The sequence below is a fragment of the Poecilia reticulata genome, chromosome 4 (genome assembly GCF_904066995.2).
Source record: "Poecilia reticulata chromosome 4, P_reticulata-male-v2, whole genome shotgun sequence".
In the NCBI taxonomy this organism is placed as follows: domain Eukaryota; kingdom Metazoa; phylum Chordata; class Actinopteri; order Cyprinodontiformes; family Poeciliidae; genus Poecilia; species Poecilia reticulata.
This window is the reverse complement of record NC_088833.1, coordinates 30,434,660-30,453,383: the sequence shown is the minus strand read 5'-3', so window position 1 is coordinate 30,453,383 and position 18,724 is coordinate 30,434,660. Positions and strand designations below refer to the sequence as shown.

The 18,724-nt window shown below is 39.8% G+C and overlaps 2 protein-coding genes across 2 annotated transcripts; one reads left to right on the top strand and one right to left on the bottom strand.

Moving 5' to 3' along the window:
- Positions 1 to 77: 77 nt before the first annotated feature.
- akr1a1b (aldo-keto reductase family 1, member A1b (aldehyde reductase)) lies at positions 78 to 8,525 on the top strand. The gene is made up of 9 exons (XM_008407810.3): positions 78 to 210; positions 1,143 to 1,238; positions 2,115 to 2,234; positions 2,461 to 2,612; positions 3,484 to 3,679; positions 3,756 to 3,955; positions 7,870 to 7,942; positions 8,044 to 8,130; positions 8,259 to 8,525. Exons 1-9 carry the CDS (start codon positions 142 to 144, stop codon positions 8,322 to 8,324), a joined length of 1,059 nt encoding a protein of 352 aa, XP_008406032.1. The 5' UTR covers positions 78 to 141; the 3' UTR covers positions 8,325 to 8,525.
- A 58-nt stretch (positions 8,526 to 8,583) lies between these two features.
- c4h19orf44 (chromosome 4 C19orf44 homolog) lies at positions 8,584 to 18,638 on the bottom strand. Its single transcript, XM_008407809.3, has 10 exons — positions 18,188 to 18,638; positions 17,055 to 17,216; positions 16,479 to 16,600; positions 15,902 to 16,397; positions 14,256 to 14,583; positions 12,250 to 12,311; positions 11,675 to 12,152; positions 11,494 to 11,583; positions 9,758 to 9,924; positions 8,584 to 8,757 (listed from the first exon to the last, which is right to left on the bottom strand). Exons 1-10 carry the CDS (start codon positions 18,305 to 18,307, stop codon positions 8,710 to 8,712), a joined length of 2,073 nt encoding a protein of 690 aa, XP_008406031.1. The 5' UTR covers positions 18,308 to 18,638; the 3' UTR covers positions 8,584 to 8,709.
- Between the last annotated feature and the right edge of the window lie 86 nt (positions 18,639 to 18,724).

Genomic DNA, 18,724 nt, shown 5'->3' with positions numbered 1-18,724 from the left:
GCCCCGGAGAAGCTAAAAGAAAAGGAGTTGTTGAAGTAGCAGGTGGCGGTGCAACATTTAGATCAGCTCTTCGGTGAGTTAAGCGACGCGGAGCGCCATGTTGGTTGTTGTCATTTATTTCACTGCTGATAACAAGCAGCCATGCTCTTATTCGAGAGTCAAATTCTAAAGCGAGCGTTACCCCGGTTATTCTGTGAGGCCGCTAAAAGGGTGAGTTAGATAAATGCTGCCTTTTCTGGTCTGCGTATAATTTTTAGCTGTGAATACGGAACAGAAAATGGGGAATATGCCTGCTTATTTACGGAGTTCCAATCTGGAGCACCATTCTGCTGGCTAGCTGCCTTTATTAAATGAGCTGCAGGTAGCAGCAACTTGGTTTTACAATTTGAACTGTATAATAAATAGATGCCGGTGAGAAATAATTTTTAGCACTTAGTTATTGGTTGACGTGAAAATATCCAGCGCGAGCACTTAAGTCCAGTAAACGCGAGAGCTGTGGTTACAGCAGCTAACAGATGAAGCAGCCAGGAATAACACGATAAATTCACTTTGGTCACGCGCACAGCTGGCTCCTTGATCCTGAAAGTCACGTGACAATCAAACGACTCGATGTGAAATATTATGGACTGCGTTGTTTTGGGCTAGCCTAGGTTTTCAAGTTTTTGTTAAACTTGAGTCTAACTTATGAATAATTGTGGCAGAAAAAACGACTGAATAAAGTCTATTCCACCTCTTACGTCTTTGCTGAAGAAAGTTTTTTGTTAAATTCTTCCGTGGGCACGGTTTGTAATGTTTTGCTTTCCATTAGGAGCGTGGTACTGAAGTAGTTACAATTAGCCCAAGTGGTATCAGTAGTACCTAAGTTAAAGATCAAATTTTCCTGCATTTATTCCGCTGTCACATCTGCATATTTAAAACTATGAAGTCAGTTTTCACCCATTATGTTGTATCATAGCATCCTCATTGCCGTTTGGATAGATTTAGTTCAGTTTTATGTCACCTCAGGCCCCCCACCCTCCAACCATCCTAGTCAGAGTAGAAAAAATGTTACATTTACCAGATGTGTCTGAGGTTAGTTTAGTGTATTTCTTAAAGCTTTGTACCTCCAGGTAAACTACGTTCTCTCATCTTTTCTGTGTAAGGTGTTTTGGAGAGGCATGAATGACTTTGCAGTTCTCAACACTGGGCGGAAGATGCCCCTTATTGGATTGGGCACATGGAAGAGTGAGCCTGGAAAGGTAAAAATAGGATTTTATGTTATTCACCTTTTTAAGAGATGCTGTATATTGTCAAAAAATGTGTACATCGTTGTATTCAGGTGGTCCAGATGGATAAAATCCTGCACATATAAGTTCACTCAGGAGCTCGGTGAATTTATAACAGATGCCACAAGAATTCTGTTGATACAGATTTATTGCTACTAAATATTACACAGTCAACTGTTGGTGTTATTATAACAAAGTGGAAGTGACTTGCATTTTCAGTCATGAGCTACTAGGCCATGATATGGTGGTCAGAACCACCACTGGACTCTGGAGAAGTGAAGTATTGTTGGAAGACCTGTACGATTAATTGTCTCCTTCTGACAATCCAATGGATGAGTCTGGGTTTGGTGGTTACCAGGACAACTGCACTGCCCTGACTGTAGTGCCAGACTAGCAACTTAATGTTATTTTTCTGGGATTCTTTGAAACGTGCAATTAAATGTGAATCTGTCTGTTTTGATTGGATTGATTTGAATTTATTTCTGGATATGGATCGTAACTGTTGTGAACTGACATCTACAAATCTACAGAATCTAAATATTTAGCTCATCCACATTACCAATTAAGAATTTTGAAAGTATTTCACTGCCCCTAGTGGACAAAAGTCTCAGTGATTTTAACAACTGATGTGATTTTAACCCCCGCGACCCGACCCTGGATAAGCGGAAGAAAATGGATGGATGGATGGATGGATGGATGGATGGATAGATGGATGTGATTTTAACATTTTGTGTGTGCGAGTTTTAAAGAGGGACAGACAATTCCATCATTCTTAGGAAGTACTTCATTCTCCAGACCTTCATATGAGTTTTCATAACTGCTCAGGTCTCTGCTCATCTGAACTGACAGGTGAAACAAGCCGTTCTGTGGGCCTTGGAGGCTGGCTATCGTCACATTGACTGTGCAGCTATCTATGGGAATGAAGTTGAGATTGGAGAAGCTCTGCAGGAGATTCTAGGTCCGGACAAGGTGAAGCAGTCCGTCTCATCACACTGAGCCCTGAGCTGATGTTTTACTCTTTTTGTATTTTATTATGCACATAAATGTTCCACTAACATGGATGTTGAAATATTATGTTTACAGTTTTCTTAACATAATTAAACTTTTTTTTTTAACCGATTCCCTCCTTTTATGTCACACATTCAAAGTTATTTAAAGTCTTTTTTTTCCTAAGATCTCTTGTCTCGTTCTTCAGTCTCTGAGACGAGAGGACGTCTTCATCACATCTAAGCTGTGGAACACCCGCCATCACCCAGAGGATGTGGAGCCCTCCCTCCTGAAAGCACTGAAGGACCTGAAGCTGGAGTACCTTGACCTGTACCTCATCCACTGGCCCTACGCCTTTCAGTAAGTTCAGCAGCTTTTTTAGATCAATGTATGTAGTGATGGGAATACTGTCCTCACTGTGGCTCGGTGCCTTATAGAACCGCCTGTAGGAAGAATAACTCTGCGGTTGTTTTCTGTCAGACTTTATCAGCCTCATCACTAGCTGCCTTTCCTCTGACCATATAATTTTGTAGTTTTGACATTTTGAAAATAAATCTGCTTAATAGGATCACACCTATTTCGCAAAAAGTTTTAGATTTTGATAAAAAGTTATCAAAATGTCTATTTTGTAAAACTGGAATGGAATCACACTTGACCAACCGAATATTGTCACTGGCACAAACTGCAAAGAAGACAACAGGAAGTAGTTGGAGGATGATGATGTGACATGTGTTTTAATGACTTATCACATGACAAAAACTTATTCACATGTGATTTTAATTGCGTTTCTTATTTAATGCAAACACAGTAATTGCGAATTGCGGTCTTGTTTTTTTTTACGACAAATATCGATATCGACAAAGTTGTTCACATTTGTAATGAAGACGCAGCTTTACTCCTTTCATTGAGATGTGCTGAGATACTTTTATGCACTGATAGTCTGAAGGACCTACCAATGCGTTTTAATCATGTTGAAGTCTGGACTTTGACCGGGCCATTGGTACACCTAAATTACTTTCATATTCAGCCGTGGTGTTGTAGAGTTGCCAGTCGGTGATAATAACTATGCATACCTTAACATAACTATTATCAGTCCCCTCTCACCCCCAACAGTTTTATTGTACTAGTGCCTTTATTCAGTGATAATACAGGAAAGGGGACAGAGATAGTGTAAGGTTAGGAGTCAAACTGTGTGCAGCACTCACACCTGACTTCCCTTTCTGTGTGCCAGACGAGGAGACGCTCCGTTCCCCAGGAAGGAGGATGGCTCCCTGCTGTATGATGACACAGACTACAAGGTGACCTGGGCAGCCATGGAGAAGCTGGTAGAGAAGGGCCTAGTCCGATCCATCGGCCTGTCCAACTTCAACAGCAGGCAGATTGACGACATCCTGTCTGTGGCCAGCATTAAGCCCACTGTTCTTCAGGTACATGACGTCGCTTTAAGGCTGAGGAACGGAAAACACAATCAGCTGAGGGGGCTTCTGTGCTTCTGTCCGGCAGGTAGAGAGCCACCCATACCTGGCCCAGGTAGACCTGTTGGCACACTGTCGGGACCGGGGTCTGGTGGTGACCGCCTACAGCCCTCTGGGGTCTCCAGACCGAGCCTGGAAACATCCAGATGAACCCGTCCTGCTGCAGGAGCCTGCAGTTCTGTCACTGGCAGAGAAGTACAAGAAGTCTCCTGCTCAGATCATCCTCAGGTGATTTTACTGATAACAGCTTATATACACCACATGTATGTAGCATTGACTACATGCATGCAATATGTAATATTGTGTATTACACATTGTGTATTACTTCATATTGTGTGGCAGGGTTTCCCCCAGTGTACTATAGGCCTGGCGGCCCACCATGCTTTACTAGCGCCACCGCCAGGCTAAGCCTTTGTTTTTTTTGTTTTGTTTTTTTTTTTAGTAAAATAAAATAAAAAAATCGCCTCTTTTTTAAGCCGGATTGCAAGTGTTTCTGTTGCTCCAAGCGTCGGTATCAGAGCAGATTTATTCCTAAAATATATGTTTATAAAAGATATGTTTATAGTTTATGCATTTAAAGCCGGACCAATTACACCGCTGGCCTCTGCTCGTTGCCTCGCGCGCTGCAGCAGCTGGATGGCTAAAGTTAAACTTAGCGCCGATCCCATGCTCCTCCTTTCACTCAAACTGGACACAGGCTGACCGCTATGGATACTTACATCAACCCCCTGTGAGGAATTATGATTAGTTATGAGGAGTTATTGATTAAGGTAAGAGTTTAAACCCACCGTGTTAGCTCTGGTTGCGCAGCTCTACGTGAACCGCAGGAATAACTTGTAGTCGCGCTTTCAGAGGTGCTTTGAGGAGCGGTGAGAATGATGTATATTTGTGAACAAAACATTATGCAGCTTTTACATCTCAACACGCTGCCCAGCGTTTGGCCCCGTCTTCCCTGTAAAGTTTAGGTCTGTGTTCCCGGTTGGCCGGTGCGTTAGTGGTTAACGACCCAGTGCTAATCACTCACCGGTTTAACCCGGTGAAGAGCTTTTGCGCTCTCCTCTCAGTCACGCATCACGCTGATTATATATTTTATTATTATTACTAGTATTATTTTCCCGTTACACTAAGCACTAAACCGTATCAAATGTTTTGCCCACTTAGTCAGACAGTTAATGCGCGCGGCCACTGGACATCTGAAAAACTCGTCCAGAAACTCAACTAACCAAAAGTTTCTGTGTCCCCTTGTTAAAAACTCAACAGACACAAAATGAAAGAGCTACTAAAGCCACATTAGCAGGATTGAATTAAATCTCCCATTTGTTGCGCATCTCTGCGCAGTGCAGCGGATTACCAACATCATGCAGGGCCGGTCCAAGGATGTATGAGGTCTGGAACAGAATATGACTTAGGGGCCCCTTTTGTTGCTAAAAACATCAGCACCTCTAACAGCTTCTGTGTTTGATTTAGTGAAACCTAGGACAGGGGGAGTAGTTTAACTGGCAAACCTAAAAAGCAATAAATTATAACTGCATCTTACTAATTTGTATTTGTGAACAAACTGAGCTGAAACTCAAAGATTAAACTCAGCATCAAATTGTAGCTGTGGTAACAAACCAATCTGACTATGAATATTGTTCTTTGAACTTCTACAAAGTAAACTTGCCAGCTCCTTAAAATCTTACATATAAATGTTAAATAATTTAAAGTCTTTTAATTTATATATGCTGAAACCATTATGTCAAATTTAGCAGCAATAATAATCTCAATAAACAAATGCTACATTTATATATCTGTGGTCTATGTTAAAATATTGGCATTTATGGGGCCCCTGAAGCTCTGGGGGGCCTGATGGAGCCGCTGACTTAATTTGGATTTAACAGAAGTGGACATAATTGATATTCATTTTAATTGTACTTTTTGATTAGTTATTTTTAAGACTAGTTGTGGGTTTACATAGCAGTTCACTGACGATGTTTTCCCATAACATATAATAACCCAGTGATATTTTTACTTTTATTGTCTACTTAACATCTTTTAATACAAAAACACGGTGGACCGCCTCAGCGCCCCGACCACCGGGCTTAGCAGGTTTTCTGGGGGAAACCCTGTATGTTAGATGGACTTTACAATAGCACTCATCATCGTCACCATAACAACTGTTGCTGCACGATAAATTGCCCGAGATGTTATTGCAATAAACAATAATATTGTGGTTTTAACACCATTTTCAAGTAATAAAATAATAATGGCTCACTAATGCAACAACACATTCTCAAAAATCAATAAACTTAAATTTTTTTTTGAACATTTAGCACTGGAACTGGATGACATTTTAAATATCCAAAATAAATAAAACAGAAATAACAAATAAACGAAATGAATTGTGAATTCTCTGTAAAAACAAGTGTCCTTCAGAAAAAGACCAGATCACCAGACTGAAGACTTTTATCATCCAGTTTTTGGTAGAAGGAAAAAAGAAGATAAATCATGCAAATGGAAATTATTGAGGGTTGTTTTAATTTATCATGGATTAGTTGATTTATTGCTTATTGAGACAGGCCTAGTCACAATACATGTTTTGAAATATTAACTACTCTGCATGTATTTTATTCTCCTTTATGAAGCATCAGAATGGAGGAAAATACAGCAGTTGTGTCTCAGATTAATATGAATGGTAATTTTATTAATTCAATTAAAGTTAAAATGGTTTTGTTGCTCATATATATATATATATATGGGGATATATTTAAGTCAGTTTATGTAATTATGGCTAATATAAATTCTAAATTCAGCTTCTTGTTAAATTATTATATTACATAAAAACAATAGATTTCAGCATTGAAATGTTACGTTACATATTATAGAGAGAGTTGTCCAGATGACAGTTGTTGACACTGTAACAAGGAAGGTCTTCAGAGGGTTGTATCCAAGCATAAGATTAGAAGGAAAATGTGTCATTATAAAAAAATGAATAGGAGCAAGAGATGTCTGCAGTATTTGGGTGATGACTTGTATCCAAAAATAGTGACAGTATTTCTTTACATTGGATTATTAATAAATGCTGCAGGTTTTTTGTTGATCCCGCATAAATAAGTAAAAAAAAAAAAGCATTTGTTGCTTTCTGTTGCTACTTTTCTGGTGCCGATTTCTGCTATTTAGCTGCATTTTTTCAACAGTGACACAGGATGTCACCACTCATTCCAATATGAAACTATGTACATTTTTGGTAACACTTTATTTGAAGGGGGGTGAATAAGACTGTCATGACACTGTCATAAACATGAATAAGCCTTCATGAATATTTATGACTGTTGTCATAAAGCGTCATTTGGTAAATCATGACACTTTTAATACAAAGTTGACATTCAAAATGTCTTTATGACAACTTGACATTAACCAATAAATCATTACTGATAAATTTGTTCTAAAAGTATTACTGATTGCACTTTAAAAATTAGGTAACTTTGTTATTAAAGGTAAAGTTTAAACAGTAATGATTTCTTGGTTAATATCAAGTTGTTATAAAGACATTTTGAATAATGTCAACTTTGTATTAAAAGTGTCATAATTTACCGAATGACTCTTTATCACAACAGTCATATTCATGAAGACTTATTGATGTTCATGACAGATGTTATGTCATGTTTATGAAAATGTCATGTCAGTCTTATTCACCCCCCTTCATATAAAGTGTTCCCAATTTTTTGTTTACAGACTAAAACTCTTTACAGTGACCCTATGAGCTGACAACTAATAAAAAAAAAAATTTAAAAAAAGAATATGCTGCATCTTTTAAAACTATTGCAAATTTAGTTGGTTGCCAAAGAAAAAAAGGGAAGCACCATGAGCTAACGCTGGAAAAAAGTCACTTGAGTCAGCAAAAAACCCACTGATTTAGTGGAAGTAAAAGGACAACAATGACCGGAGTTTGGGAAACTTCCAGTAATGAAACATGTCACTGGTTTCCTGCTGAGTGGGTTCCAGTAACGCACATCTTGTAACAAGTCTTTAGCTGGAAACTTTTCAGCCCCACAGAGAAGCTATTAAGGATATTGGTCCACATGTCAATTTTTCTTCCATATCTGTATTTATGTAGCCATAAACACGGTTTCTCCAACTCTGTTAAACTCTGGTCCTTTCAGATGGCAGACACAACGAGGCGTAGTAACAATTCCTAAGAGTGTGACGGAGTCGCGCATCAAGGAGAACATCCAGGTAATCTGTCACACCTGTTTCCTTCCACATAACATGTTCAATGAGCTCAGGTGTTTCTGTGCTTCAGTTTTTATTTGCTGAATAAACTCTCCTTCTTTCAGGTGTTTGATTTTACCCTTGAAGCAGAAGAAATGAAAAGCATCACAGCACTGAACAGAGGCTGGCGCTACATTGTACCAATGATTGAGGTGAGCAGGCAGCATGTCATGATTGGCAGTTCCTCTGCAGCCGTTTGAAGCAAAAACATGACCTAGATGTCCAAAAATATCCGCCCAGACAAGAGAAGCGCACTAACTTTGGCTCCAACTGTTTTCAGGTGGAGGGGAAGCGAGTTCCCAGGGATGCAGGACATCCCCACTACCCCTTCAATGACCCCTACTGATGACAGACACTATAGCTTCAATTTGTGCCTTCAACTTTAACCTCACATCGCTCACCAGTGTAGTTGTGCCATCTGTCTTCACTCTGTTAGATTCTGCACTTGTCGTTTGAATGCATCATGGTGACAGTCTGAGACTGCAAAGAAATTACTGTAACTGGATGCACACCTGTTCTTTTTTTAAATAAACATTTTGTTACGCCGTCTGGTGGATTGTTTCCACAGTTGATCATGGAAAATCATGAAGCAAAACAGCATTAACTAACCGTTGAATTTTTTTTTCTTTGCTATAACAATCCATTATTAAAATGTTTTAGTGAATATGTAGTAAGTGGTCAGGATGTTTCTGAAGCAGCTGGCTCCGCCTCCATTTCCTGTAGAACCTCCTCTATGTTTTCTCCCTGTGAGGTTTGGGACGTCTGCGCCTGCAAATGCTCTGAAAAACAAAGTTTAATCAACCCGCTTTAAAAATTCACAAATTCTGAAGTTTAACCTAAGAATTACAGTCATAAAGCTGCAGTATTTAACTTATAAAAAATATATTTTTCACGTATCTGTTGAAACTGTCAGTATGGTATGAGAAATAGTCTAAGAAAAAAAAATTAAAAATCGAGCCCCTTTCTGCTCTCAGTGCTAACTAGAAACAACCAATCAAAGCTAGGAGGCGGGTCTTGGTACTGTCAATCACCCCACCCCTTGCTTTCTGCTACGCTGCAGCTAGCATAGGCTATTGTGAATGTTAAGCTAGTTAGCATGGCCACCGATGATGGAGAAACGTTTTTTTACCCTTAGCGCATTTAGCAGCAAATACATGAGCTTGATTGGAAGCGCTAAGCCCCTCCTGGCTTTGATTGGTTGTATTTGGTCGGGGAGTGGTGCATTTCTTCAGACAGTAGTAATAGCTCAGGGAGGAGGTGGAGATCGATCTTTTCACATTATTTCACAGATAATTGTTGCCACTGACATGGCAACAATTTTAACAAATATGTAAACATTTTCTGTAATGGTTACATACTGCAGCTTTAAGCAAACAAACGTGTCATAATGCAGAGGCATGAGTATATCAAGAAGATGGAAAGGAAAATATGCTAGACCATTGACCTGCAGTATCTACACTCCTGTGCTGGTGCAGTTCTAGACATCCCATTGAATTCTGCTCATAATCAGTTTTAGACTCAAACTTTACAAATAACTTTGAAACTGACCTGAAATAGCAACTTCTAAAACATCAGAAGATATGATGGAAACAAAACCACCCTTGGAAAAGCTATTTTGTCTTAACTAAAAAATATTTGAAGACACAACATGAATTGCAAATAAATATCCTAATAAGGTAACACATTCAAAAATACTTTATTGACCCCAAAGGGAAATTAAACATTGTTGTAACTCATGTTAATTCAAATTCTTTTAAGACACAAGTGTGTAAGGCTGACCCGCATGGTTTCCTCCAGCGTGGTGTATCTGTAGTTGGGGGGTTCCAGGCTTTGCATCAGGCAGGCATGGAGGTGTTCACTGCGCTCCATGAACTGCTTGGTAATGGCCAGCTGCTGCTTCAGCATTTCATTCAGAGCAAATCCAGCCGGGTCCAACATGCTCGCAGCTGATGGAGTGAAAAAGAAATCTGGTTTGTACGACTTCTGCAGAACTCATGAAGTTCCAAATCCGACCTGATTTTCCTTAGTTTTGTGAAACCAATGATCCACTGGTGTTATCTACCTCCACAGGACTGAAAATCAGCCACCGTCCCCTTCTGCTCTGCCCAGAGAGAGGGCTGACTGACGGAGCCACCCACTGGGTCACATCTGTACTTATGTGGTTAACAATGGTCACCCTACTGTTGCCAACTTAACAATTTTTCACATAAAAAAACAGTATAAGTCAAAATTGGATCTGCAGATCAGATCTGTGATTAGCCAGAAAACAATGCTGATCAATATTATGACCGGCTTTATAGCAAAAGCCCTGATGTTTGCAGTGCACAGAGTACATATGTAGTGATATATCTGCCCCTCCAGGATTTTGAGATCACTACTATTAATGCAAATTCACTCATCATTCATAAATTTTGCGCAGACTTAGAATTTTCACAAGTCATTGCAAGTTTTCCGCAAATCTGACCAATTACTGCAACTCGGCTGAATTTTCACCAATCGCTATTGCCCCATTCTCATTTAACTTTACTAAAGCTCTTGAAAGCCAAATCTACAAGATGCTTGAAGCTTGAGTGATGTTAAATGGCAATGTTTTTGGCTGCTGTAAAAACCATATTAAGATTTTCCCTAGGATTTGCTTTTACTGTGTAAACAATTCATGTGAATATGAGTTACCAATTTGGAATTCTTCTTTTGCATTATGAGAATTCATCAGAACATGATTGTATTGGGATTTAGGATTCTACTTCAAGATGGTACTTGAAAATATTATTGGCACTTTACATATTAAGTATATTAAAATCATGTCTTTTTTGGGAAGGTTATGTGCAGCAATTTTACCTTTTTTGTAAGACCATGGTATGTAAAAGAAAATAAACATAAAAAATTGCAACTCTGACTACAACTTATGAAATTTAAAAAAAGATTTATATACTGTATATATATATATATATATATATATATATATATATAATTTTTTTTTATCAAAAAATGAAATAATAGCAGCCAAAATGTGAGAAGATCATACATAAATAATACTGATTTTTAGGTTTTTACCTTAAATATTATCTGTTCTTAGTCTGCATAGCTCCACAGTGGATTGCCTAATAAAGTAGATAGAGCTACAACAAAGAACATGAATAGAATATAAGAGCATTCTATATTTATATATGAAACAAGAAGAGCAGGAATCTGAAAGCTGGATGCTGCAATGACTAAAAGTAGTCTTTTATGACAACCTGCAAAAGCAGCAGTCCACCCATAGATGGCGATGCAGCACATCTTTAGCTTCAAAAAGACAATCAGCCAGCAGAGATGAACTATCTAAGGGTTTCCCCCATCTTTTTGAAAACCAATCATCTCTGTGTTAGTGATGATTTCAAAAGATCTAGTCGAACCTCATAGGAAGAGAACTCTCTGTGGTTTCTGATCCCCACCCAACAACCATAAACTCCCTTTAATTCAGCACCAAAGGTGAGGTTGTGCATCTCAATCTGACCTGGGGCCAGTGGACGTACCTTCTAACCTGTCTGCACTGAAGGCATGGGGGGCCACATATGTGGGTCCCATGTAGATCCTGCCAACCATGGGGTCCAGCGGAGCCATACCTTCAGAACAACGAGAGCCCAGGTTCAGACAAAGCTTCATGAACATGACCAGAACTCAGTCTGACAAATATCAATGAGAACGCAGACTGACCTGCTGACCAGGAGTAACCTGGTGGATCAGGCCAAGTCTGTGCTGCTGCATCTTTGAAACTCCTCCTGTGCTTTCTTGAATGCTGAGAGAAGCTCCGTCTGCTTCTGCTGAATGATTCTGATCTCACACTGGAGAAAGTACTGGAATAATCATCTTCCGTCTTCCTGAGAGACTCGTCTGTCCTGGAAACTGCCTGTGTGACCTTTGATCTGACGTCTGATCTGACGTCTGATCTCACCTCTGATCTGACCTCTGCTTCCTCATCACAATCTCCTCCCAGGTACTCTGAAATCTGCCTGGCGCTAGAATCAGTGTCAAAGTTGCTGTGATAGTCCACCGCCGCCTCTTCTTCCTCCTCCCATGGTGACAGCTGGCGTCTACTTTGGGATCCAGGGACAGCGTCTGCCATTTTGTTTTGATTCTGCATTGGCACCAAAACCAAATCAGTAAAGTGAGTCTTTTGGTAATCTAATGAGCTCTGGAACAAAAAGTTAACATGGGTTAATATTGAAGCTTTTTTTTTTGATTAAGTTGACATCATTACACTGATTTTCCATCACATGTTTTGTTCCCACCCGTCTTCCTGGCATTTCAGAGGGAGTCAGCTCATCGAGAGTCATCACATTGACCCTGATCTCTGCAGAAAAGCAACAGAAAATAGTTTTCTCTTAATAAATGAGGCCACAGATGTTGACGCATGCTGATGTGTCAGATGGATGTAGCATCCTTGCAGTTTTAGCAGCTCTGTTTTGAGAACTTAGTGTCTTGCAAAGGTATACGCACCCCTTAAACCTTTCATATTTTGTCATGTTCCAACCACCAACTTTAATGTATCTCTAGAGCAGTGGTGCCCAAAGTCGGTCCTTGAGGGCCGACATCCTGCATGTGTCAGTTCTCTCTCTGGTGGTAGTAACAATCTTTTCAACATGTCAGTGTTCTTCTTAGACCTTCTAATGAGCCATCATTTGATCCAGGTGCGTTGAACCAGGGAGAGAACTAAAGCATGGAGGATACCGGTCCTCCAGGACTGACTTTGGGCACCACTGCTTTGGAGGGATGTTGTGTGATTGATAAAAATCTGAAATGCATGTTGTGTGATCTGAATTCAGATTGGGAAAATGGAGGTGCTTGTATCAGATACATAAATCCACATTTTACTTTCTCTATAGTTGTGGAAAAATTAAGACACCCCATTAAATATTGAGTTCTTTATTAACAATGGCAGCAGTTTTATCCTGTTTGGTTGAAGTAACTTCAGTGAGATGCTTTCTGAGACTGATCTGAGGAAAGTTCAACCACAGTACTGGAATCACCACCATGTTCTTCAGCTGAACAGAAACAAAACTGAAGTTATTATCTTTGGACCTAAAGAGGAACGATGCATACAGCTTCAGCTATTACAGCTGGAAACTAATGATTAGAGTGAAATCTGGGTGTAGTGATGAACTCTGACCTGAATCGTAGAGATGCATAAGGACAGTTATAAAGTCGGCCTTCTATCACCTGAAGAACATTTCCAGAATTAAAGAACTAATGACTCAGCAAAATCTATGAGTTTAGCTTTAGTCACATTGATTACTGCAACAGTGTCTTCACAGGTTGGCCTAAAAATAAAAAGAAATCCTCCAGTTACAGCTGATCCAGGATGCTGCTGCTGGAGTTCTGACCAAAACCAACAGGATAGAGCACATCACCTAGTTCTACAGTTCCTGAAGCTCAGAGAATGGACTTTAAAAACATTTTATTTTATAAATCACTGAACGGCTTAGCACCACAATACATTAAGTATGTATTTTGGTCTGGTCTGCTCTGCATTTCCAGAACCAGAACCAAACATGGAGAAGCAGCATTCAGCACCTATACTCCACAAATCTGGAACAAACTTCCAGAAAACTACAAAACACTGAGTTCCTTCAAATCAAAGCTGAAAACTCACCTGTTTAGGATAACTGCAACATCATAACATCTGTTTTTCAACTTGTGTCTTATTTGTCATTTTTACCATTAACTGCCTTGTTGCTGATATGTGCTGCACTAATAAACTTGCCTTACCTTCTTGAAGATTTCACTTTTTATTGTTTATTTGTATAACTTAAATTCCTCAGCATTGTCAAACTGATTAAATAATCCTATTTATCACAAATGGTATTTTGGTCAACAATTGTTGCATCCTAAACAATCCTTTGCAAAAATAAAATTATACACAGTTTCACTGTGAAAACATTGTAATCATGATATTTTGTATAGACTTAATTCAACCCCCTTTTACTCTGATACTCCTAAATAAAATCTAGTCCAATCACTTGAGCTCAGAAGTATAAATAATTAATAGGGCTCGTTTAATTTTAAGAACAAATCCAGCTGTTCTAGAAGAACAAAACGTCTCCAAAACACTAATAATCCACCAGGCACAGTGTGTTGGTTCTGCAGAGGAAAAATGGACGTACCTCCTGGGCCTTCTAGGATGCATGAGAAGAAGAGGGACAAGAATAATGTTAAAGCCTACTGATCTCTGACCTTCTCTGCTTTCAGTCAAACTAAGGGGTAAAGCTGCTCTCCTCCCCTGATGGGCCCCTCTTACCTTCTGAAGAAGCTGAACTCATGCGACTGTGTGGATGCTCAGATCCCGGCCCCACAGGGAACAGCTCCTCCAGAGAAAGCACTTCAGCATGGCTTGACGAGGATGAGTGGCAGTGCTGCGGACCCTCTGCCTTCTGAGCGGAGCCCTGCCTCTCTGGGGTGGTGGAGGGGCAGTGGGGGGAAGGGGGTGATGGCGACAGCGCCGAAGGACTGAACTGGGCCTGGGCCTGGCCAGTGAATCGGAACGGAGAGCTGTGACAGGAAGGAGAGGGCGGTGAAGGGTGGGCAGCAGCCTGCCTTTCATCCTCCTCACTGGGACTGCTGAGTGTCTGCATGAGAGGAAAAAACAGCCAGGCTTTTAAATCCGCTCAGGTTTTCAGAGCAGTACAGCTTCATCAAAATCCCCTGATGGATTCAGTGAAAAAACCCAGATAAAAAATAAATAAATAAAAAAATCCAAAATTTTCGGTTTAAAAATCACTCCTTTTAACATTTTACTATCTCAAAAAAAAAAACAACTAACTCCATGAATGTGTAATTTTCACCGTCTCCGTTGTGACTGTATGAGTCTATGACATTGCTGTGGAGGACGTCTGCAGCAGTTCTCTTTCTCTTTCTGTTGTTGCTTCAGGTAACTGAGGTTAGTGGCCCCCCGTTCAGGCGGCGGCGTCTCCAGGTCCCCCTCCACTGATTCAGTAAGGTTGGGGTCCAGACCTCAGCTGGCTTATTCAGCACTCTCATCCATCTGTTTTATCCTGTTCCCATGGAAGTTTGCTGCTGTGCTCAGCATCAGACCTTTATCTTTTCACAGACTGACCCTGTAGTGAACCCACTCCTGGTAAAGTTTTCACTTGTATAAACTGAAGAATAGCTGACTTCAAATTCTTTGGAAATTGGTAAGTAATAGAGCTTAATTAATCAAATGAATTGTTCAATTTTGATCCAAATGATCACAAAAGCAAATAAACAAGTATTTTTCCATTATTATTATTAGTTTGACATGTTCCACACCAAGACTGAGTAGTGGGAAGAGGATCTGTTTAATATTTACATAAAAATCTACATTTGAATAAATATTACATTATACAAGAATGTCTCAGAGAACATGTAATGTTTAATGCAATTTGCTGTTTTTTAAGTGAAATAATTTTTTTTCAGTAAGCAATAGTTTAGAATATTTTTAATATTGACCAAAATTATATTTTTTTTCCATAAGAGAGCAGCAGTATGGAGGGCCAAAGGGAACAAAATTATCAAATAAATACATCCATAAATCATTATTTAAATCTACCAAGAAATAAGTAAATTTGTTTAAAAATGGCTAAATCATTTAATAAACACTTAATTTATTAAATATGTCATTAAATCATTAAAATGCAAACTTACAATAGCCAATGTAGATAATTTATTAAATATATAATTAAATATTTCATAATTCCTGTTGCTGCAGAATTACCACGAAATAACATTGTCCGTCAAATCGTCCAATAAAGTCAAGAGGCTGTGGGCGGGGCTAACACTGACCTGTGCAAACAGTCACATATTTAAAGTTGACCATAAACACATAAAGACAGATTTTTTTCCAGAGGGTTTTATAGCTGAATTATCTCAAAGAGATTAAATTAGACAAAGTGAAAGCAGACATACCCTGTGTGGTCTTTTCACAGATGAAGATCTCCCAGGTCCAGACATGCTGATCGATTCTACTGAGTCTCCAAGCAGTTTCCTCATGTCTTCTTCATCACTTTCCAGACTCACACCGCTCATTGGTCTCCTTGGCTTCCTCTCCAACCCCCCAGAAAGTTCAACAGCATCCCCGGCTCTTGATCTGAACCCGACGCCAGCAGCAGCATGTCTTGTTGCCTCGGGGGGAGCAGAGCTGCTGCGGTTTTTCTTTTTGAGGAAACGGTTCTCCCTCTGGCTCTTTTCAGTGTCGAACTGCGCTGACAGTGCCGCAGAGGCCTCCCTGATCTGGACGGCTGCTTCTGGTGCCATTTCCACATCCGAGGCTGGACTGAGGACAGCTGCCGAGGCATTCTTAGCCTGTTCTAGCTCCTGCTTGCGGCTCCGGACACGACTCTCGATATCAGCTAGCCTACGCAAGGCAGGAGCCTGAGAGCCACGCTGGGAGGATGACACACATCTGACCAAAGAAATCCCAAAATAGATCAATTGACAATCTAGTTAGACCTTTTATAGACCTTTTATAGCAACAGGAGTTCACCTTGGTTGTACCACAGCCTGTGCTAGGTTCCTGCTGACCGGCGAGTGGCTGCTGTTAGCTGGTTTTGGAGCCTTCTTTAGGAACCTGCTCCCTTCTGCCAGTGACCTCTGAGGCCTGAGATCCTACAGCAAAAGAATCAGACCAAAGATTAGGACTCGGTTAAATGGTAAATAGACTGAAAGGCACTCTTTCATAGATATGCTCAACAGTGAGCGTGATCCATTGTTCATGCTAAACCCACATGGAGAGTTTACGCCCTAAAGCTTAATTACATCTGTCCAAAGCAAACTGTATATGATTATGTTTGTAACAGTAAGACAAAAAATTCTTAATTCTTGTATCAATCAATCAAAAAAAGAAAAAACACTTAGCACTCAGATAGAACATAATGGTTGTTACGGATACCTGGTGACCAGGAGAGGACCTGATTTACAGCTGGTCCCCAACACACTACTGTTTTTCTTCTAGATTGTAAGAGGTAAATTTGAACACCTCTTCGCAAGGGGAACCAAAAATGTCTCTTTATATTTCCCATGACATTCAACTGTATTTAATGATGACATCACTATAACTCACCTGGGTTGAATCTCCTTTTATCTCAAGGTTCTCTTGTGTATTAGCAAGTCTGGCAGATTCAGCAGTCTGTTTAGAAGCAGAGGTCTCTGAGGAGAGGTCACTGAGGTCAGAGAACAAGTTGTGGCTGTTTGAAGGAACAGGTCCAGCTCTGAAGGAGGCTCCCTAGACACAACGGGAGATGCAGCAAATTTATTTGTGTTCTAATCTCTGTCAAAACGCAGTTTTACAGCAGAGATGTAGAATTAAATATTTACATTTTGTTTCATTTTTACTGTCATAAATAAAATATTAACATTTTACAATTAGCATGACCAGTTAGATCAGAGGATTATACATGTCCCTAACAGTATGTGGAAAGAAATTGACCAGATGACCTTCAATTAATAGCACTAGCTTCCAGTTTCTGCAAATGTAAACAAGTTCAATAAGTTGAAAATGGTGCTAACAATAGCAGAGTTCAACAATAACTCTGACTGTACTAGTTTTATTATTTTCCATGTCATAAAAACTCACCATTTTCCAATAGTAACCCGGGTGAGCACTGTTCCCAACTTTGTGACTTTGTTGGCATATTTAGTCACTTCTTTTTCTTTTTTTATTTCATAAAAGTGAACAGCGATATTTTTTTTTTCTCCTATTGGTGACAGCATGTCACCAAAGTCTTCAATTTGCAGTTTGTATTTGTGGTTTATTTTGTATTTGTGGTTTATTTTGTTTGCTCTTACAAGTAAATTTAAACACCTCAACCTCAATGTAATGATGATTCCTACATCATCATTACATTGATGTGAGGATCTGATCCCACTGGTCGTTCTAGTTTCAGCTCCTGCTGATACCTTACACACAGAACAATTGTAATTCAAGACCTTGAGATGCAAGAGTTTGTTTTTTTTCGTGTGGTATGGCTTCTTAAGTTCCTAGATATGTCTAAAGTGAAGCAGCCAGGATGATATTCAGGTGGAAGCAAAAAATTACTCATGGATTATGCAAAGGACATGTTTACAAATAATTATTAGTATGACTGCATAATTCACTATCCACATCTTTCTAGTATGAATATCTATATTCTTTTCGAAGCGCCATGACTTCGATGAAAACACATTTTCAAAACGTTCCGGACTGTGGATGCACACCTGTGTTTTGGTGGTTGAGTCCTGTGTGGAGCCTCCTCCGTCTCTTGTGCTGCTCCTCTTGCCTGACAGCAGCGCCTCTGCCCGGTTCAGAGCCGAACTCCGACCGCTTACTTTCCACATATTTCAGCTGGTTCTCATGAGCTGTCCGAACCCTTTCTGGCCGTTACGTCGTCAGTCGTTTTTTCCCTTTACATGTTCCTCTTCTTTGGTTTTTACCACACAGGAGAAACATCCTAAGCTAGCGTGCAGTTAAACCGATAGTAGCTAGTTTTAGCTGCATATTGCGCTTTCTTGGGATTCATTCGGAAATCTCCTAACCTCTGAACAATTCATCATCTACCGAACAACACAATATAACCAGGTTCATCTTGTTTTAACCATTCGCTCACTCATACCAGCAGACTGGCGTCCCTTGTTTCCATGGAAGAGCTTCTGTTCTTCTTCTCGATATCGAACGTAGGACGAAATCAGATTAGTAGCGCCACCTACAGTTTGAACGTGTTAGTGCACGAATCAGCCAGTCTTTCAAGCATCTCC